At 36.0% G+C, this 21,826-nt stretch overlaps 1 protein-coding gene across 6 annotated transcripts in view; it reads right to left on the reverse strand.

Annotated features, from left to right (window-relative positions):
* Nucleotides 1-766: 766 nt before the first annotated feature.
* SLC7A2 (solute carrier family 7 member 2) overlaps nucleotides 767-21,826 on the reverse strand; it is a 61,550-nt gene continuing 40,490 nt past the window's right edge. For 4 of the 6 annotated variants that reach the window (XM_082050501.1, XM_082050500.1, XM_082050503.1 and 1 more), the window contains 10 exons: nucleotides 21,500-21,655; nucleotides 19,276-19,441; nucleotides 18,568-18,704; nucleotides 17,696-17,918; nucleotides 15,050-15,189; nucleotides 11,244-11,346; nucleotides 9,096-9,301; nucleotides 8,620-8,786; nucleotides 7,540-7,648; nucleotides 767-6,946 (listed from right to left, as the gene is read on the reverse strand). In XM_082050501.1, coding sequence (XP_081906627.1) covers nucleotides 6,759-6,946; nucleotides 7,540-7,648; nucleotides 8,620-8,786; nucleotides 9,096-9,301; nucleotides 11,244-11,346; nucleotides 15,050-15,189; nucleotides 17,696-17,918; nucleotides 18,568-18,704; nucleotides 19,276-19,441; nucleotides 21,500-21,655 — 1,595 coding nt within the window. In that variant the 3' untranslated portion in view covers nucleotides 767-6,758. Of the gene's footprint in view, nucleotides 6,947-7,539; nucleotides 7,649-8,619; nucleotides 8,787-9,095; nucleotides 9,302-11,243; nucleotides 11,347-14,515; nucleotides 14,653-15,049; nucleotides 15,190-17,695; nucleotides 17,919-18,567; nucleotides 18,705-19,275; nucleotides 19,442-21,499; nucleotides 21,656-21,826 lie in introns of all 6 variants that reach the window. The other 2 variants (XM_082050504.1, XM_082050505.1) reach the window with 1 other exon arrangement.

Raw genomic sequence — 21,826 nt, forward strand, 5'->3', positions numbered from 1 at the left:
CTCCACATACTTAAATACGTCTTTTCAGGACGACGGTTTAAATGTGATATTTGCAGGATGACTCTTGTCCTCATTTAAACCAGTGCCCATATCCACACTGCTTCATGGAGTCAAGACTTTTAAGATCAGTCTTAGTAAATCTCTATGTACAATAATGTGATTATTAATCATTTGAAAACTTCGTAAGGAATTACATAAAAGAGTTGCAGTATACATCAGGAAAAACCCCAAAATAATAGAGTCATAGCTACTCTTAGGTCTGTGAACAAAGATGACTACTCAAATGTCTTTAAACAGTGCCAAATGATAAGCCTGGCCTGGGAGTGTAGCTCTCAGTGCCAAGGCTGTCAATCTCCATTGCCCAGACTCATGCTTTTGTTCTCCTGCTCTACCCAGAGTACTATTCAAAGTCCAGGAAGTTTTTTGTTTGGTTGTTTGTTGTTTGTTTGGTTGTTTGTTTTTCCCAAAAAGGGAAAAAGAAGACAACAGTGATTTATCCATCCCACTGTGGTTGGATGCTGCCAGGCCAAGGCTTGGTGCATCAGAAGGTTGAAGACCATGAACGCTGAGGGCTACTCCCTCCCTCTGGAAATCAAACCTAACATCATCTCTGGTTTGGCACTGTGAGACTAAATGCGCAAATCGAAGGGCGTTATTCTCTGTCAGTGAATTCTGAAGTGTTTGGAAGCAAGTATGAAACGAAAGCTGCTACTAACCCCATTTCCCGAACAATGGAAAAATAAAAGATTTAAACATAAAACATGGGTGTTTTTCCCCTCTATAAAATCCATATGAGCTATCATGTTATTTATTTTAAATGAGTAATGATTGGTATAATGTCATGACATTAGATATCTGACATGCTAATGGTTATGAAGTCATTACAGTATTTTAGTGTTTACTAAAACTATAGTGGTGTTTAAAGTTATAGCTGTTGTATGAAGTACATAAAAGTGAGATTCAGCTTTATTTAAAAATACAGAACAAATGCACAATTGTTATCCTGTGAAGTACATTTTACAGTAAATGAAGAGCAATGTAATTTCCATCAGAATCTGGAACTAAGGTAACTAAAAATATCGCTGCTTACAATTCTATTGTAAAAGTGAAAAAAAGAAGCACCATATTCTTAAATATAAGCATTTTTTACATTCATAAAAATTCAAGACTTTTCATTTTGTAGAGCAGTTCAAGGAAATACAAATTTGTGGTTTAAATTGCATCATAGTAATTCTATCTACATTTTAAATGCTCAGCAGCATATAATACAGAAATAATCACTACAATGTACATATGAACAGAAGGAAAAGTTAAAATGGAAATGAACAATAATGTTTCTTAAAATGATGCACACATAACTCTTTTTAAAGATTTGTAACACGTCTTTCATGCTTTACTTTCTGGTTACACAATAGAAAAAAGCCATCCTGAACATTCAGATCGTTTTATCCTTTGTCCTGATTCCAGCTAAACTTCTACTGGTGAAGCTGGAGTTTACCCAGCACAAGGCTCAATGAAAACATACAAAGACAAAATAATTTGTCCAATGGACAATAAAAATAATTATATATACACACAGTTCTTTGTAATGCATGTCTGTGCACAGAAATCCTTTGACTTAGCTAATGTTAAGGAGCTTGATTTCTAAAATTAAATGGAAAACAGATCAGGAGATGGTAAAGGCATTATATTCAGGTTTGGAAAGATCCAACTATTAAAAATGCAGAGGTCCTCAAAACATATAGCAGGAAAAAAATAAAAAACCTAAAAGCACAAATACAACTGAATACTAAAAGTACAATCAAATACAAAGATCCTACACTATGTGAAATACCAACTTCTTTCTGTAAAATATGTATTTGCCTAACACTGAGTAATCCCAGTGCTTTCAATGAGTGTACTGCAATTTCTATAAAATTCCTGGCAAGTCTAGGAAGAATTAGGGCCCAAGAGCATTATAAGGTGCTTTTATTTTCTTCTTTTTAATGAAATGAAGTAACACATGCCAGCCACCATGTGAATTTCATTCCTACTTTACAAAATGCATCTCCATGTCAAAGGCATCACACCTGATTAAAACAATTGCGCAGTCCCACACAGCCAGCCTGCACTGTCACGGATTTCACCCAGGCTGTTCAGCTCTCAGTATCTCAGGATGCCTATGGCACACCTGAGATTGGGACTTATCAAAAAAAATCAATGAAAACAGCGTGCCTTTTGTTTCTTAAAAATTTTCAAGAAAACATGGCTAGACTCGTACATTTAACATCTAATAAAATACAGAATATATATTTAAGCTTTACCAAGTCTGTGCCTCTAAATTCATTGTATCATTTGAAGTTTCTGGGTGGCAGTGTTAGATTCTAAAGTAAGTACATAAGTAAACATATATCACTACTATTGCCATTTACTAGTGATAATTCTCTGACAGCAGGTAATATAAATAGCTTTAACACATTGTGACATAAACATAATATGACATTTCAGGAATCTAACCAGCATTTGTTGTACAGGTAAAAACATACTATTGTTAATAGAGTAGTTTTATCCAGCAGACAATGAAATCTAAGATGCCTCATAAAAGTTCCTGTTGCAGAATTAGAACTGAAATACCACAAGAAGATCACTTTAGTTAAATTATACAGAAATGTTATCTCTTATCCCTCAGAACGAAAAGATTTATTTATTCTCCCTTAAATATGCTTTGGCTTACTTTCTTAAATCCAACTAGGTAAGAATAATTCCTCTATCTAAAGGTACATCCAGAATGTACAAACACGAATACATGTTTTGGGGGATTTTTCTCCACAAAAGAAGGAAAAAAACAATAAGCTACTTCCGATAAAAGATATTTTGTATTGACACATACCATTATTATTTGCACAGAACAATTTACAATATCAACAACTATGTTAAAAAATAACAACAATTTAATTCCACTGGACTTGTGCTTTTAGCTGCTCCCTTGGCAAATACAGACACACGGCAAACGCCGGAACAAAACCAGGATTTGTTCCACACATGACACCCGGGTAAGGACTAGCGTGGCTGTCCTTCACATGGCCTGCTCCTGCAAAGTCCCACTAAAGCACCTGGAATTTTAAGACTGCATATAAAAATACACACCCAGATTACCACAAATATCTTACTTCTGGCTTGTGGTGTTCTTACTCAGCCACTGACTAATAATGACTTTAACTATACACACATATAAATAAGCTTTGCACATTTGAAACAACCAGGAATACCCAATGACTTTCATTTAATTACATTTTATATCTCATTAGTTAAGTGGATAGTTCCCTGTGCTGCGGCTGCTCCCATCTCCCTTAGCAATGCTTATACAGGCACATTCTTTTCTTTTTATACAACTGATTTCTATAACAAAGGGGAGAAATATTAATACAAATAAAAGGGGAAACTGTCAATACACAAAGTGCTGACACATCCATTAGGTAAATAAGCTGGAATATTTATTTCCTCTATCCCCAGAAGCCTTAGCTAGCACCTGCTTTAGTCAGAAACTTAGTATATTGACAGTATCCCTTCAAAAGAAAATTCCAGTGCAAGTATAGAAATTATCTCAATCAGTACATCAAAATCACTATATGCTAATGTCAGAAAGATGCAAACACATAGACAGGTGTGCACACATGCATTCTATATGATGGCCTTGGGAGGGAATGGCATCTTCCTTGCACATCACAGAACAGCAGGAGTTCGCATCTTTGGGGCCTGGCTCGCCTGCTCTGCAGCATCAGCAGCCATAGAAAAAATAAGTCTCTGCTTCCCAGACACCAAGATGTGTAAGGACTTTTAACAGAGCTGTGTTTCACTGTAGGCTTGTAAAGATGTGATGCAAAAGCTTTGCCTGAGCACTGCTGACTTGCTCCCACAGCAATGGCATTTTTTGCAGCTGAGGATTTAAGTGTACTGGGCAAGACAGATTAAGAATGTCCTCTGAAAGTATAACCACTGAAGAAGCCATGCTGTTGACACAGTTGCAGCTGATCAGGAAAAGCATTAGCTTCTCCATTTCAAATCCTTGTGGGATTAAAAACAACATAATGTACATTCATTTACTTAGTTTTTTGGTTACTTACACGTAAAACCTTTGTTTTGACATATCTAAGAGTTACTATATTGGATTCCTTTCAAGAACCTGAAAAGTCTTAAATTTCTAGTATTTCAAATAAGAACATGTAGTTCTTTTTTTCATTATTGGCATAAAAATGGGCTTCGGTGGAGAAGTACAATTAAAATAAGAGATCCAACTGACATGGACATTCACTGGATAGAGGTATTGAAAATTATCAGTAGGTCTAGCAACTGCCCTGAGAATTCCTATCCATTCCTATCAACCAAATGTTTACTTAGTATAGCATCTACCTGTATTAGTCTAATATGAGATTTGAGTCTTTCTTTAATGGCATTTGTAAAACAATGATGAGTTGTGGAAAAAAGTGGCTATAACATGATCAATTTTGGATGGATGGATTCAAATATATTAAAAAACGGTATCCTATTGCCACCTACACTATAGTTTCTCCTCATCCTCTGTCTCATCCATTTCTAAGGACCACCAATTGTTAGAACAATGGTCCCTAAATGCAGTTGCATTTAGAGGATGTATACACTTAAGAGGTTAAGAGGTAGGTGCTACACCTATTTCATGCCTCTCAGATTTTCAGATAGCTTCTCCTAATTCTGAGTAGCCAGTAGAGGACACTGGTGCACCAGCACACGTCTGTGCTCCCGCTGCGGCTGGCACTGCAGGACCCTCTCCTCCCAGTTCAAACCGGGAAGAAAGGACCAGGCTGGAAACCTCCGAACTGCTCCACGGTGGAATATCAGCCCATTGCAGGGTTCTCTATTGAGAAGCACTTCTCCTGCCTTTCAACATTTAGGCACGCTTCTCTCTTACAACAGCGTAAGTCGTTTTAAGATTAAAAAGCATGTATTTATTGCTGTGAAAAAGAACAGGAGACAGAAGCAGCTTAACTAGGGTTTTTTTTTTTTCCTCTAAAATTTTTTGTGTGTGTGTGAAATTGTAGTCATTATAAGGTGCTTTTCACTATCAACCAACATAGTGACATGGCTTTCACTGTGCTCAACTCTCACAGGATCTGAAGTTTTTATATGATACCTACCAGCAGAAATACATACTAGTGATTAGTACTGGCAACAGATTGCAGCTCTCCATGACAAAGTCCAAGACAGTTCTTACTTTAGGGAAGTTATTTTTATAAATACATTCTTGAAAAATAACTTCACCTTTTGGAATCCTTCATGGGACTTGAGCCTGCTACTTGCTAAGAAAGACTCTTAAAATACCTGGGTACCTTTGACAAGTGACATTACTTTTATGTTGAGAGAAGGAAGGTTTCCATTTTCACTAGCTTTAAAAAAAAGAGTACTGCTGAAAAAAAATCGGTTCTTTACATAAACTAGCATTTGAACTTCCTACCAACTTGAATGGATTTGTAGATGTAGATTTGGCTTACAAAAATCTGCTGTGCTAACGTATGTTTAAGGCTTAGTTGAAGCGCTGAAATACTGTTTTGACAAGGATTTTTTCCAAAGCCTGGGCCTCTGATTTTTTAACTTCCCCTTCAATCAGAAAAGAAGGCTGGGATTTTGTGCATTAACTTTTCTGAGGAGAAGCAATGTGTAACAACTGATCTCAGAATTATCAACTCTGGCTCATGATAAAGGAGAAGAAAGTATAGTCAGAACAAAGGAGTAGTAAGGAGGAAAACTTGATGACTGCTGAATGTAAATACCCAATTATGTAGTCAGGGATAAAATCCTGGCCCTTCTGAAATCAAAAGCATAATACTTGCTAAATCGTATATGAATGTCACTGTCAATACTGTGACCTACAGATTAGTTGGAGTCTCCTTCTCTGAAAACATTCAAAACCCACCTGGACACATTCCTGTGCGATCTGCTATAGGTGGACCTGCTTCAGCAGGTGAGTTGGACTAGATGATCTCCAGAGGTTCCTTCCAAACCCAACCATTCTGTGATTCTGTTATTATTTCCCAAATGCTTTTGCAGAAAACAGCACAGCTCTTCTTGGAAGTATTATTTTATATACACAGTATCTCTAAAAGGAAAGGAATTCACATAAGCAGAAATCTTGAATACTATTTAGAGGGACTAAAAGCCTTTGAAGTATCTTCACTGTTTGAGTTCTCCATGACTACAGATCGGTAAGGGTAAGCAATTATTTCTTTTTATATAAATACACGATGCTCTACTTTTTGTGAAGTATCAGATCTGTACAATTACCATTTGTTTTGCAAATACTTTCCAGGCCTGTCTGCAATTTATCTCCTGTGAGAGTTACTTCTCAAGAAAAAAGAGAGCCATTAGATTGTGACCAAAACTTCCAAGAGAGGTAAGGAGAAGGTAAAAAAGGCACTTGCGTTCACAATGCAGTGTCAAATGTTCAGAAATGCTTGCAGGCTGTTGTAAAATTCTTCACATTCTGTGATTGGCAGTGATTTTGGATGACAGTTCAAACAATGCATCCAAAATTTTTGCTGGCCAAAGGGTACTCCTCATTTGTTTTTTAATTTAAATATTAATCTCCATGCTGTCAGGTCTGCAATGATGAAGATGGATTAGCAGCTTGTCCAAAACATCAGCCAGGCCTTGTAGTAAACACTTGCAATAGGCAGAAAGCTTTTGAAATTTCAGTCTGCAAGTAAAATGTCAATTTAAGGTTTAAAAGACTTGCACGTTTGTATAGACTAACATTCACTTGTCCTCTCACGTGCAAGAAACTGATCACTTTCATTTGCATTTTCAGGTTCATCCACTTCTTCCACAGGGTCCTTTTCTTGCAACCCACTATTTTCTGAACAAGAATCTTCATCTCCATCGCTATGATGACCTTCAAGACTGTGCCTGATGCCATAAGCAAAGTAAATGAGGAAGCCTTGTGAAAGGAAAGAAGAGTTAATAAGGTTTTCAGGCGTGCAGTGCATTGAAAAGTAGCTAGATATTACTCTCTGGCTGAACATATTTTCCCAAAAATGTTTCTTCTTCAGGTATCTGAATTAAAAGTCATGCTTCAGGTCTTCCTGTTTCTATGGAAAGTGCAGGCACTAGATTACAGTGCATCACTGCTGTGTAAATGAATGCTCTAACAGGTCATGGAAACTACTATCTCTAATTTATGTCTAGATGGAATTAATGCAGTTTTCTATATCTTAAAGGAGAATGAATGATGTACTGGGAAAAAAACTGTTACAAAGAGGTCTCTGCAAAATTGTAGCTATATTTATTAGGAAAAAAACGTGGCTTAGTCAAATTAGTCCTATAACTTTGATTCTTCCGATTACCGCAAACTGTATTTACAGTTTTGCCTGCATATATATACCCCTTCTGAGGCATACTCTTGTTTTGATCAGAAATATCAGCTGACTTATTAAAACACAGACTTTTATTCAGATATTTAAAGCAAGATAAGAAATGTTCTAAGATTCAGTCCTAACATAAGAGGTGATTGAAATGAACAGAAGTACCTACCAAGTGCCATCCAGAAGCTGAATCTGATCCAGGTTTCTCCACTTAATTGCACCATCAAGTAAATATTTACCAGAATACTTAATGATGGCAAAAATGGCAATAGTGGAACCTAAAAAGAAATATTTAATATGTCTGTAGCATTAAATGTAATTTCTTGCATGTCACACTTGAGTTATACAACAAACTAGAGGTGACACATTTATTCACTAAAAACAATAGGAAAATTTTCTTCTTGAAATACAGGGAAATTTTCTTTGTCACTGGGTTTACCCACTGTTTTCTACGTATCTTAAACTTTTAACAAAATTACTTTTAAAATACATTATCTAAGGCTGTGCACAAAATCTTTCCAGTTTGTGCTGAACATATACTAATGAATTCCTGAATCTACAGCTGAAAAATATTATTTGTATATTTTTATATATCACTTGTTTCTGAACTGCCTCTGCGGTTCCACCAGATTCCTTGACCTTCAACAGTATTAGCTCCATTATTGCCATTAAATACTCTATTAAATAAATTATCTTAAAACATAAGTGAAAGTTCAAAATGAAAGTCTTTTTATACTCTGTGAGGTCCAAGATGTACCATGGTCCAAACCACTGCACTCAACACTGACAAGTGACTCCACACTAATCCGTTTCTGAATTATTTTCTGGTTTCTAAGTGCTTAAATTGAGGTTTAAAATTACATGGGTGTCAGTGATGTGTACTTTGTGGATGTGACTAAAAGAATACCTAGATCTATGTTGCCAGATCCACTAGTTGTAATAGCAGCTGCCCACACCATCAGTGGTACAGCCATTTTCTGCAGCCGTGCTCCTAACGCATGTCACACATTCAGTCTGTGGGCAATGAAACCCTTTCATGAGTCCTGAGAAGACCTGAACTGGAATGCACATGCCAGTGATGCAGCTGTGAGCATCTGCTACACTTCCCTTCACCAAAAACCCTGCAACAGTGGCAGCGCAGTAATGAAAGAATGCCTGAAAAAGGACCATCTCTCTCTCCCTCTGCCCCACTCCCACTTGTCCAAATCCATCCAAACCTTTCATTAGATAATAACATAAAGTTATTCACCATAAAGGCTACTTTCTGCTGGTTCTGAGGCTGCCTTTGGATGAGGAGAACAGTAACTATGAAGGATGCCACCAACACAGCAAGAAGGCCGATGCTCCAGGGCTCCATGTTAGCAATGAAATGAGTCCCATACGTAGTGAGGACACTCAAGCAACAAACCAAGAAAGCTATGTGAAAAAAAAAAAAAAAAAATGATGGGTAGGTCACTTGATCTCTGCATTGAAGAGGAAGTGACTTTTTAAGTAGAATGATAGCAGGTCTTCAGTATGAAATGTTATCATGAAAATGGTTAATTAAAAGAAAATATAGTAGACTACAAGTTAGATCCATCAAGAAGTATAAAAGCATTCTGCGGAATGATACATTAATTATGACTGAAAGAAGGCAGTTTATCACAGGATTTTAAATTTTGTCTTTGCTAAAATTCCATTATTTATGTTAATGCATTATATGAGTTTGGACAGCTGAATACTTACCTAATAGACTCACTAAAAAGTTAACAGTAGTTCCAGTCTGCTCTGTAGGGAAACTGGATGGATTAATCAGGGCCTGAAGACTGAAGTGATTCTCTTGTATCATATTTATCTGTGACTGACTTACTGCAGATTCCCTTTCAGATGCAGTCAAAGCTGCTTTTTCTGGAGAATATTTTGGTTGCTCGTAGGTTAAATTGGGTTGGTACCTATGCATAAAAAACCCAGCATAATAAAAAAGTAAAGGTTACTTTGGGATTTGAAGCAATATGACTCTAGGAAATTATTTAAATACTAAGTTCTTTGCAGTAGAGATTTAGAATTTCCCAGTTTATAACCACACTGCAACATCATATATTATGAGTCACTATACATATAAACAAACTATGGCAACTCACTTTTTTGCTGAGTTTAAGGATTTTTGGGGCAGCTTTTTAAGCTGTTACTGCACCAGTGGGTCAGATAAATGACCAGTCTTGTATAAGAAAAGGGGACTGGATCTGGTGGTCAATGGCAGGGAAAGGGCAGGGGAGCTTTTCAGCAGTGGCAAGTCCATTCTGACTTGCTTCCCATACTGTAAGAGACCTCCTACTGGCATAAACTGACATTTTGCATCTGCTTCGTTAGAATTTAAGTCTATTTTTTAAATTCATATGTTAACTAAGTTACTATGGGATAAAATAATCTTCTCTTTTGCAGTGTAAATTATGGCAACATGGAATTTGAGCTGAATGTAAGCCGTTATACTTTTCAAAGTTAATTACTTAGCCTTAAGTAACCTTTAAGTTAAAAAGAGTAATACATAATAAAGTGAGCTGTAGCTACCAATATATCGATATTATTCTATAGCTATAAAAACAGAACAGATACCAGAGTTTTACTGACAAGTATTTATAATCTCACTCATTGAGAGATAATATCTGCACTCTCTTCTAGGGCTAACACACGTTGAAACCCTTGTTTGGTCTTACATTTCTAACCTGGCCAATACAAAGCAATTATTTGAACTAGTTCATTCTGTGACCTCCCTAGAACACTTACATCTTTCACATACAACTCTACAATGTAATAGGCCAGATGTACAACATAGATTATATTCATATCAAAATATAATTCACTGAGTTTTGGACACAAGCTTACTTCTAGTACCTTTGGGACTAACGCTTGGACCAGTACATCTTCTGGAACATAAAAGGTGTCTAGATTTCACATGAGGCTTTGACTTGGCTAACGGCTATATTGGTGTTTTCTTTGATGGATCACTGCTTCTTAGTAATTGTTTATATGTGTACAGCTATTTTCTAAACATTTAGCTATGTAGCAAAAAACATACACTGTAAATGTCACTTCTGTTTATATACTGACCAATGCAAAATAAAACAAAATAGAATACAAAGGATGTTTTTGACTCATCATGCTCGTTTAGCTAAAATTCAGTTAATTTTCTTCATGCAGTTGGAATGTTTTCTTTTTAGTAGCTAGCATGGTCTTTTGGTTTGGATTTAGTGTGAGAATAATATGATAACACTGCTTTTTCCCTGGGATAGAGTCAATGCTTGTTTGTTTGGCTTTTGGTAGCTAGATGTGTTTTAGAGTTGGTATGAAATGAATGTAAGAACTCATAGATATTTTGGCTGTTGCCAAGGAGACCAAGGACCTTTCCAGCTTCAGGTGCAAATAGCAGCTGGGGGGAGAATAACAGGAGAACACCCAGACTGACATCCAGGTTGGTCAATGAAATATTCCCTATCATTAGCATCATGCTCCATATATAGCTGCCGTTCATTTTTCCAGCTCATTACTTCTGTTCCATTTGAAAGTTTGGGTTTTCTTTTTGCCTTTTGGCCAATTGCCTTTTGCCTTTTTGCTCTCTTGCTGGGACTGGCTGTTCAGGACCAGGGGTACTTTCCCTTCCAGGACTGGCTGTTCAGTGCAACTGGACTTCATGACCAATTGCGTTATTACTATTACTATTTACATTTACATTTAAACTTATATTTATAATTAGTCTTACTAAATTTTTCTTATCTCAACTGATGAGTTCTTCTCTTCCCTTTCAGTTCTCTTCCCCATCCCGTTTGGGGAGAGGGGAGGTGGGCGAGGGGTTGCTGTGGCTCTAGTTGCTGGCTGGGGTTGAACCATGACACTCACCTGAGAATGAGAACACAGGCTGCCACAAGTGAATAAGCGAGAAGCGTACCAATAGACATCATGTCCACTAAAGCCTTTAGGTCAAATAGAAATGCCATTATAGCTAAAAAAGAAAAGAAAATGCAAAATTTGTATGAGGCTGACATATTAAGTGCTAAGATTTTAAAATCTGTCCACAGTGTAACTTTACATTGTTTTACTGACAACAGTATAAGTGCAATCATTGTAATCATTGAAAACACATTTTTGAAGTCATCGCCAACACTCTCAAACCTAATTCCCTAAGACTGGGAATCTCATTCATATAGATATGCACTGATGAGCCATACAGTCATGCTGCTTAATCAATCAATAAATATTGGACTTATTTGGCCATTAGTATTTGTACACGTGGCTTGTTGAATTTGGGCCACATTGAAAGTACATTTTCATAGATAAGGTTCAGATCCTGCAACAGAATCTCAGCAAAGCTGAGAGGATGGCTCCCACTGCAAAACTGGGGGACAACGGTCTGATCCAGTAAGTCACCGGTACGTAAAATTTCCATTGATCTGAGAAAGAGTTCTATGTGAAGAGGACTTTCAGGAGCTGTCATGAAAAAAATAGTTTTGTAGGGTTTTTAAAAATTTATCTTACTAAGAAAAAAAGTTAAGTTCAAGTGGCCTTCAGGAAAGGCCAGCGAAATCTCACAAGATTTAATATTCTTAAGATCACTGAAATCAGAGGCAGAAACTACTATGATACTGAGAGCAATCATAGCAGTTTTTGTATTTCTAAAAGCTAATGCCACATTCTTGTGGAGACTCTGGAATGTCTCTGTCTATGCTGCTTGCACACAGACACACAATTCATAAAGAATTTAGCACAAGCCATCACTAAATGAAAGGCTACTGCTAATTCATTTGAAATACATGTGGTCAAAGAACCTCTTAAAATACTTGTATTTTATTAACATTATTGAGATGTATAAAGAATCTAAAAATGCTTACATTTTGAATCACCAGTAATCTGACCATTAAAAGAAACTATTAAATGTAGCCTTTATACACTGTACATATATGCACAGACAATTTTTTCTACATTCAGAAATACTTATATATAATATGTATGTTACATTTGTTAATATATTTGTAGACAAGTGTATAAGCACAAAAACACACATTCCCCTGCTTTTTGACCCTGAAGGAGAAAGCAAAATGTGATTTCCTGAAAACAAGACTGCTGTGTTACAGAAGTTTTATTTCACCTTTGAGTCTTGTCTTCCGATGAAGGAAGGAAGACCATCCTGTTTAATGATGGTGTATGTTTCTAAATCAAGTAAGTCATTTACAGCATATATTTCTGAATACCTCACTGCTTTGCATGCTCAAAAGAGCATAGGCAAGCAAAGCTGAGAAAGAACAGAAGCAACTATATCCTCACATACAGTAGCTGTATTTCATTTTCAATCCTAGCCTTGAAAGGCTACTTTGTAGCCCAGAATATTTTTTTTTGTATTAAAACCAAACTGAAAAATGCCTGTAAGTTTTTGACTAAGAGAAAAAAAGACACAGTATTGCTTTTCCACCTCTCTTAATTCTAAGCCAAGAAACAATGGTGTTGATAGATCAACTTATGGTGAAGAAACCTTGGACTGATACCAAAACTTTTTGCCATGTGCGAAGTTTTGGAATAGTTATTACCACATGTGAGAAGGTAAGTCACAGTAATAACATGTCAATTGCCTCAGCTGCAGGCTTGGCCTGATAACTTTAATTAATGGCCTAAACATCTACTCTCTTTAACATTTCCTAAAGCTACGAAACTATCCATGCTACGAACTAATAGAAAAGTCATATAATATAAGCTGTTGCACACATCCATAACTGCTCTGGCAAAACTTTTTATGACCACAAGTTGCCAAATATGCAATTTTTTTTTTTTTTAAATAGAGGAAGAAATGACTCCTTCTCCAGCAGTAAATAAAGCTGTCTTCAGGTGAGTTGCTGACACACCAAATTCCCCAAACTGTCTACAAGCAGTAAAAGTGACGGCTGCTGCATAGCTATATCAGTCAGTTTACCAGCTGAGTAAAATGGTTTTCTTTCTCCTCATCATTACTGTGATTTCAGATAAAGATGATAATTTTGTCCCAAATAATTGCACTTCCAAATTATCATAGGGGAGTATGTCAATATCATAAATTAAAATAATACAAAGTCAAAACAATAAAAGTGATTCTAAGCAATTTATTTGTACTCTGACCTAAGAAAAGGAAACTGATAATAATGCTTCATGTGGGAACTGTCTGGATAATGACTGTGTCTTCTCACATTATTGTCAAGTACATGGTGTGAGCAGTTCCAGTCTGGTGGTATCTGAGGATGATCCTGACTATTAAGAATAATACTCTGCTCTCAGTTCTGAACGTTTTATTTGATATCAATTTTAGCCAGGGTTTTCAGGTGTCATAAGGCATGTTTGTCACATTTGAATTACATTTAAGACTTATTTATTTGCCTTTCAGTTAAATATTTCTAGAGCTTTCGGTTTTCCTGGAAACAGACATCCCACTCAATGACAATGAAATCTGGGCACAGCTACATGTACCTCTGCACGAAGTATGGACAAAAGTGGAACAATTTTATGTTATAAATTTCTCTTTGTGAAACATTAAGAGTTGGCAACAGCTCCCAAAATGCTCTTTTGCTAAAATATAAGTAGGCATGTATGTGCATACATATCATTGCATACACATATGTGCATACACACATAACCCCCCAACACACACACACATACCCCTCAACCACAGTTGGGTAAGCCTACACAAAACCAGAATAATTTTCCTTAGAATAAATGTTTAAAATCTTTGTATTTTACACAGAAGTTGATCCTGCTGCAAATGTAGATTTCTCTTCCTGATGTGTCACAATAAAAGTGACAGTTATTTCCCCCCTTTACAGGTGTGCTATAGAGACAGACAAGGAAACCCTGTAAGTAGAACATCAGCCTAAGGGACCCAGATTAAGTAACAAGTTTATTCACAATACAAGAGGCCAATTAAAAAAAAAAAAAAATCAAATCATTTTGAATTCTGTGACATTAAGGACATCACTACCACCATGATTGGTATGATCTGGAGTTCTTACACCCTTTGATTACTCTGTAATTGTATTCCCACTGTACATGCAAGGGAAGTTAACAAGCAGCCCTTTTAAAAAATATAAAGTACCATGCGCGTGCATAGAGTGTTTAAATCTCAGTTTTAAGTAACACGGGCTTTGAGAGCTTACCAGAGATGACCCCTGCTGTCAAGGTGGCAGAAACTGGTGCCTGCCTCTTACTCACTTTGGCAAGAAAACTAAAGAGTAAACCATCGCGTGCCATGGCAAACAGAATTCGGGGCAAAGGGAACATAGAGCCGAGAAGACTAGAACAGAAAAATGTATAGTTCAAATACAGGTTATCAAGAGCACAATGCTTTACTGGTAAACCCAACTATACAAAAAGAAAGCTTGGAAGAGTTAATGGGTTTAGGTTTAGTTTTGGTTTAGGCTCTGTGTTGCTGCTTTTTTTGTTTGTTTGACAGATGTTCTTGGTTTTGGATTGTTGTTTATTTTGAACCTAGGCTTTGTAGTACTTGAGATTAACCAACAAATACAAAATCTGTGGTAAAGTTTTACTGGTAGCCTACTTTACCTGGTAACAATCAGATTTGATCATTTCAGTCCAAAGCAAATCAAAGCTGCACAACAGTGGTCTATTACGATATATGCAAGGTGTTTAGCAGTGCACCTTTCTTCACAAGGATCAACTCTTAGTCTCACCTGCTACTGCACCAGACGATAGAGTAGCAACTAGTGGGGTCTTCGTTTTGGAACTGATTTGAGCTAGATATTTGAAAAGCAAGCCATCCTTCGCCATAGCATAGATTACACGCGGCATTGGGAAAATGGATCCAAGAAGACTGAGTAAAAAGCAAACACATGCAACATGGCAAAAGTTCATGCAGAGTTCTATCATGGACAAGATAAACAATGTTAATTAATGGCATGTATAGAAACAAAAATTATGATTGTAAGACAAAACCAGAAAGTCCAAGATACTACAGATCAGACACAAACAGAAATTTCTGTTTCTTTGTAAAGTCGATAGCTTTTTTTTTTTTTTTTTAATTTAGATAATGGAATTCATTAGAGAGAATTAGCAAAATAATTCATGCCTTCACTGTAGCTCTTGGGTATTAGTGGACCAGGGACATGTTCCAGGTCACACTAACTATGCAATTAAGCTTTAGTATTCCTGGAGAAAGTCAATCAGACAGCAGCAGCAACCCAATAAGCATTAGCAGCATCTCTTACACGCTACATTTCCATGTGAGGCGGCTGATTAACAGTAATCCAAAGTAAGCACTGTACAGTTATACCTGGCACATTATGTTTTTTTATTAAAGCACCTCTAGCCAAGCTTCATTAAGATTGTTTCTTTGTTTGATGAAGCTAATTAATTTAGACTTGTTATTAGCAGAACACAAAAAGCTTTTAAGATGTTGATAACTCAAAGCTCTTTTTAAACATACTTCTTAAATCAGGTGGTTTCTTTCCCTCAAAGCAAAATATTGTATTTAAGAAAACCAAAACCGCTGAAAGGATGAAGGGCAAAATCATAGCCAGTATAACCTCTGCAGCAAGCACACTAGGTTTTAGCCAGGTGAATGGTTGCCTTTCTTACTATAGAGAATTGACTATATCCCTTACAAAAGGCATAGATTTACATACCACAGATGCTAAGTACCTCCAGTAATGTTTGTGAGACATGTGACACACATGACAAACATGACACACATAAGTTTCATCGTACGTGAACTGATTTTGATGTATGAATGTCTCTTCTAAAAAAAAAAAAGTTTCCTAAAACACGGTGACAATTGATTTTTCAAATAAGGATACTGTTAAAACCCACTGCCATTTTTTTGTTGTTGTGGCTTTGTAAAATTTATTTATCCTACCCCTCTTTTAGTACACATAAATAACAGAAATATTAAGAAACACCTTTACCCTGAGGTAACAAGTTCACAACATAACATAATAAGAGGTAACTATGTGTACTAAAAGCAATGATCCCAACATTTTTTCATAATTGCACCTGTAAACTGAGGAGTATCAAATACAATTTTCTTTGTTCTGTTCTAAACTGATATCAGTCAAGAGACTGAGGATTAACCTCTCCACATAAGTAAATATAATTATTTCGAATACACAGGAAGAAGAGACCAACAGTTCAAATTTCTGAAAAAGCATTCTGCCATCTCAGTTCATTTTGTTTTCCAGTATTAATGTCTTTAATCTAGTTTCTGCTTATGTATCACTTCCACTATTTATCAATATAGAGGAAAAAAATCAATAAAATGCTCAAAACTGAGGAGACCATGACAGGTAGACAGAAAATAACTAAAAGCCCAGGATGAACTGTCTAACTATGACATTCTCCAGTCAGCCCTACAAGTCCTTTAATGTCATTCCGGAACTCTTTCCTTTTTCTGTCCGATCCTACATTAAAATATTCCTTTCCTTTACATCATCGTCCACAGTTGGTCTTCAAACTAATGCTTACAGAGTTATCTCAGGGCACTGTTTGCATTAGTGCTTAACCAGGCATGCTGTTTTCCTTTGTGACAAGGCAGCTGGTATTTTTTCCACTGAAGTTCATGTAAATGACTTCTCACCTACATAAGCTCAGGTAGAAAACCAGCATCAGCATTTTCCTATCCCTAAATTCAAGTGTCAAGCAACATGTTCTATTCTATGGAAGTGTTTATACCATATTACAATTGGGGTATAATATATATGAACACATACTAATTTCTCTCATGCCCTCCCTGATCTTTTTAATCAAAATAACATGTTAAGTTATAGTTACATCCACAGTTTCACAAAGGGGAATAAATTATCACATTTTCACAGCTATAATCTGCATCTCAAGTACCCGCACAGAAACCACAGGAAGAGATCATGTCAGAAGACTGACTAATGGAAGAAAACAGAGACAGGCAAAGAAGATGAGGAGTAGAGATAGTTATTCATCTCTTCAATTTTGCCTGCAAATACACAGAGCCCATAATGCTGTTGAGCCATTGGGAGTGGACAACAAGGAAGGCCAGAATGGGTGAGGATTACTTTATCATTTATTAAGGTAACTTGCAGGTCATATGTCTGAAAATACATATTTTAATAAAAAAAAACTTCTAGGTGATAAGCCAAAGAGGTAGAGTTCAATAACAGTGTGGTTTAAAAAAAGGATCTTAAATTAATGCACCTACTGTGGTCAAGACCTGCTCAAGTCTAAAACGTGCTTGTAATACTTATTCCTAATCCTTTGCATGAACTGAGCCTTCAAAATGAAAGCATGAACATTAAATGTCATATATTATCTATCAGCTTTTCCCAATAGAATTTGTATTTCAAAGTCTTTACCTTGTGGACAATGCACAGAGGGATCCCACAGCTACAACGTATTTTGCAGGACCCCATCCAACATATTCAAATGCTACTGGCAGAGGACTTTTCTCGTCTAGTAGATAGTATGGCATCATAAATGTCAGTGCAGCTGAAACCCCAAAATAGGCCAGGAAGCAGACAAGCAGGGACACCACAATTCCTATGGGTATGGCTTTCTGAGGATTCTTGACTTCTTCTCCTGAAAAAAAAGGAAAAAAAAGCACCCCACCAAAAATTCTTAATAATTTCCACCTTCAGCTTTAAAAGATAACATCAAAGATAAATCATTTGTTCATCTAAGCCCTAGAAATCACATTTGTAATGGAAGTTTTAAAAATCTGTATATAAACAGCTCAGTGACACAGAACAAAACTCAATATTTTGTTGCCAGAAATAGCTTTAAAAAGAGAGGTAAACCAAAGGACATAAAATACATTCTATATCTATAATACTCGAAGCCCATAATTTCTAGTTATTTACCTACAATTTCTAAGTTAAATGAACTAATTCCCTATCAGCCATACATAAGCCAGCTTTTAGGAGAGATACCTCATCTCAGAGAATTGTAAAAGTGAGCAGGTGATTAACATGATTTGGACAGAAAAAAACGTATACTAAACACCTCACAGACTTAGAAAGCAACCATTAAACTTCTCTAGAACAGGAATAAAATAAGTAAAATCTCCTTCCTGAACTCAGAGTCATTCTACATGGACCGAAGGAGGTTTCAGAGAAAGCAAAGGACTAACAGTACACAGATTGTTATGTTGCTTGTGTGGGGTTTTCTAACAAAAAAACATGTGATACATATATACTTCTACATGTACACACACATATAAGTACTATACCAGTTGTTGCAATGCAGTCAAATCCTACAAATGCATAAAAACATGTTGCAGCACCAGCCAGTGTTCCTGTGAAACCATATGGCATAAATCCTCCACTCCCGTATAAACTTGTCACATTCTCATAGAATGAGAAATTCCTATAAAGAACAAAAATACAGCAGAAAAATAACTTTTGTTGTTGTGGTTATTGCTAGGACAAACACATGCATCCTCCTCTTCTACCATTCTGGAAAAATATGTTAAAATACTCTTTGTCAAGACCGAGTTCTGCTTTACAAAATTTCATGAGAAGACATTTTTATGTTTGTGCTCGTAAGAAAGACAAAAATATGAGTACATGGAAGAATACCTGAATCAAGAAACTATCATCTTACTCACTTTGCAGTTGGCAGCAAAACATATTAAAACACTAATGATGTAGTCAACTCTTGCTGTCATAATTACATACTGCAGTTCATATAATACATGGCTTAAGGGTGAGAAGCCAGTAACCTCTCAAATGACTACAGACAAAAGTATTGAAATAGGATGATTTTTTAAAGGAAACTACAAACTAATAATAGAAAACTATTTTTAAGGGAATAATATTTTATCGTTCCAACAGGAAAGGTATGAGTTGATACATTACTTACAATACCACAAAGCAAGTATAATGGAAAATTGCTTGGAAGATGAGCAAGTAAATACATTTTTTTAAAAAGTAATTACTTTGTTACTGCAGTAAGGTTTATGAGATATTCTTCACTAATTTTCCAGTTGTAAGCATCTCCTTTCACAAAACCAGAAATCACAACGAAGAACAGGACCAAGATGTTAACAAGAGTGAAAACTTTATTCACCCATGCAGATTCCTTTACTCCAAAGGATAAAAGACCTAGAAAGCAAAAATATTTTATAGGTGTGAATGGTCCCTTAAACTAATAAAATGGAATTTTAAAGAAGATACACATGCAAATGCTGTGAATAATACCAAAAAAATAGCACTAGCTTTTATACTTTCAAAAAGCAGTAGCACAAATTCACTAGACTCTGACAGCATGGTGATTGAAACCATAAAACAGAAAGCTTCTTTAACTGTATTCTTTAAGCATTTAAAAGTATTTTAACCAGTTGTTACTTACTGCTTTTCTGAGATTCCAATTCATACCTCCATTTTATGTGATGGAGCATAAGAATTCTGTGCTTAATAAAAACAAATTGGTAGAATCTATTCTGTCCAGAATGATTACTCATTAGATTAATAAAATAATCAAAATTATTAGACTGATAATGTGATCTGTTCACTCCAAGTTTTTCAGGTCATATCCACCACAGAGTAAGAGTCCCATTTCCTAGCGCATTAATAAAACCTCTGAAAGAAATGCACACCTCCTGTTCATAAACACTGATTCACAGAGATTCTAAAAAAAGTCTGCCACAACATACACATGCCTTAGGTTGCAGAGTAGTGCATTTAAACAATTGGAAAGTTATTGCATCGGGATACTACCGTGTCTTTGGATTTGTAACAACTGCAAGTGTACTAATAGTTTAATGGAAGAGCAGGCAGTGAGCAGATCAGGAAAAATTAAATACAATGGGAAAGCCTCCACAGGTTCTTTGCACTCAAAGTGTTTCCACTAGTATCACATACATGCTTTCCCTCATTATTTAGAGATTAAGTATGAAAATTTTAAGCCTCTCAGGATAATGCCCAAAAAATGTCCAACTCTGCTAATGAGACATTTGGTATCTTCTTATAGCACAGAAGTTATATAAGCTGGGCATTTTTTCTTGGAAGTGCATTTTTATTGGAAATAAGTGTATGCTTTCTTTAGCTTAGTTTCTCTGAAAAAAACAGTGTCTCAATCTGCCTAATGCAGTATGAAACATAGTATGTACATTTTTAAAAGTCCTTTCTGTAGCAAAACCAAAACAAACCAAAAACACAAAATGAGATTTCTGTGGACTTTCCCTTGTGCTTAGTACATAATGTTTTCTGTAAAACATCATCTGCTACAGAAGGTTATACCCATATAATTTATTAGTTTCACTTTCCAGAGAACAAAAGATCCTGCTTTTGTTTGATCTGAAGAGAGGTGAACACAACAAATATTTGAGATATGGGTCAGACCTCTACTGAATATTGATATACTTCTAGCCCTGGCTGAAAATAAACTATGTGCTTTAAAACATACTGACTGCTTCCTTCTCTCCTAGTGGCACTAAGAAATGTTCCCTTGTGGAAAGCAATTGTTGAATGCAAACATGCAAATAAGGTGCAGTATTTTTCGGCTTTCCCTCCAAAAGCTGGTGTCAATGTTTGTGATTTAAAAACATGATACATGAGTAAGAATGTAAAAGAAACATGACCGAGTGGGGTAGTGATGAAAGGTTTACTCAGCTTTCAAACCAGTCTGTTGGGCCATGCCAGTACCTTGGAGTGCCCTTTAGCTCAAACTAGTTCCAGGCTGGAGAACTCTTTTAAAGACTCAAAAAGGAGAAAGTTATTTTATACTGAATAAGTTAACAATTGAAAGGGGAAAAAAAACCCTTACAAATACCCACTGCATACACAATATATGACTGAAGGAAAGCCCATCACATTACCAAAACACAGAACTCAAGGTCCCTCTGGAAGCATTCACCAGCAATAAAGCAATAAAAAAACCACAGGAAATGTTATAATTTTCCTGTTATCACCAATCTGTTACTGAGAAATGATTATTTCATGCCTCATCTTCAAAAAAAAAAAAAGAGAGTACACATGAAAATTAGATTATATAAATTTAATACCCAGAGTCATTGTGTCAATACACACATGCAAATCTAAATGTCTCAGATATTATAAAGGTTATTTCTCATAAAACAAAACCTACAATTTAGCATTTTTGTCTGTAAGAAACACTCTAACATCACAACCATTATAAATGAAGCCATATATGTGTCTCACCTGATAAAAGTAATACAAGGAGTACAGCAAAGAAGTCAGGATACTCTGCTAGCCCAGAGTAATTCATTTTGAAGTAGGTTCTGAAGAAATGACCAATCTGTTTTCCAAGAAGTTCATCAAAGGTGCCACTCCAGGCTCTTGCCACACTTGATGTACCTTCATAAGATACATGCACATTCAGGGTTTTGCATACATACAAGGATACAGTTACTTCTACTGTAAAATAAATAAAATTAAGTATGTAGCTACTTGCAACTTAAAAAACAGAGCTTGTGTTAAAATGGTGGGGTTTTTGCCAAGGGATTTTAAAATTATTGAATTTTTTCT

Source organism: Streptopelia decaocto (genome assembly GCF_964273445.1).
Source record: "Streptopelia decaocto genome assembly, chromosome: 4".
NCBI lineage: Eukaryota > Metazoa > Chordata > Aves > Columbiformes > Columbidae > Streptopelia > Streptopelia decaocto.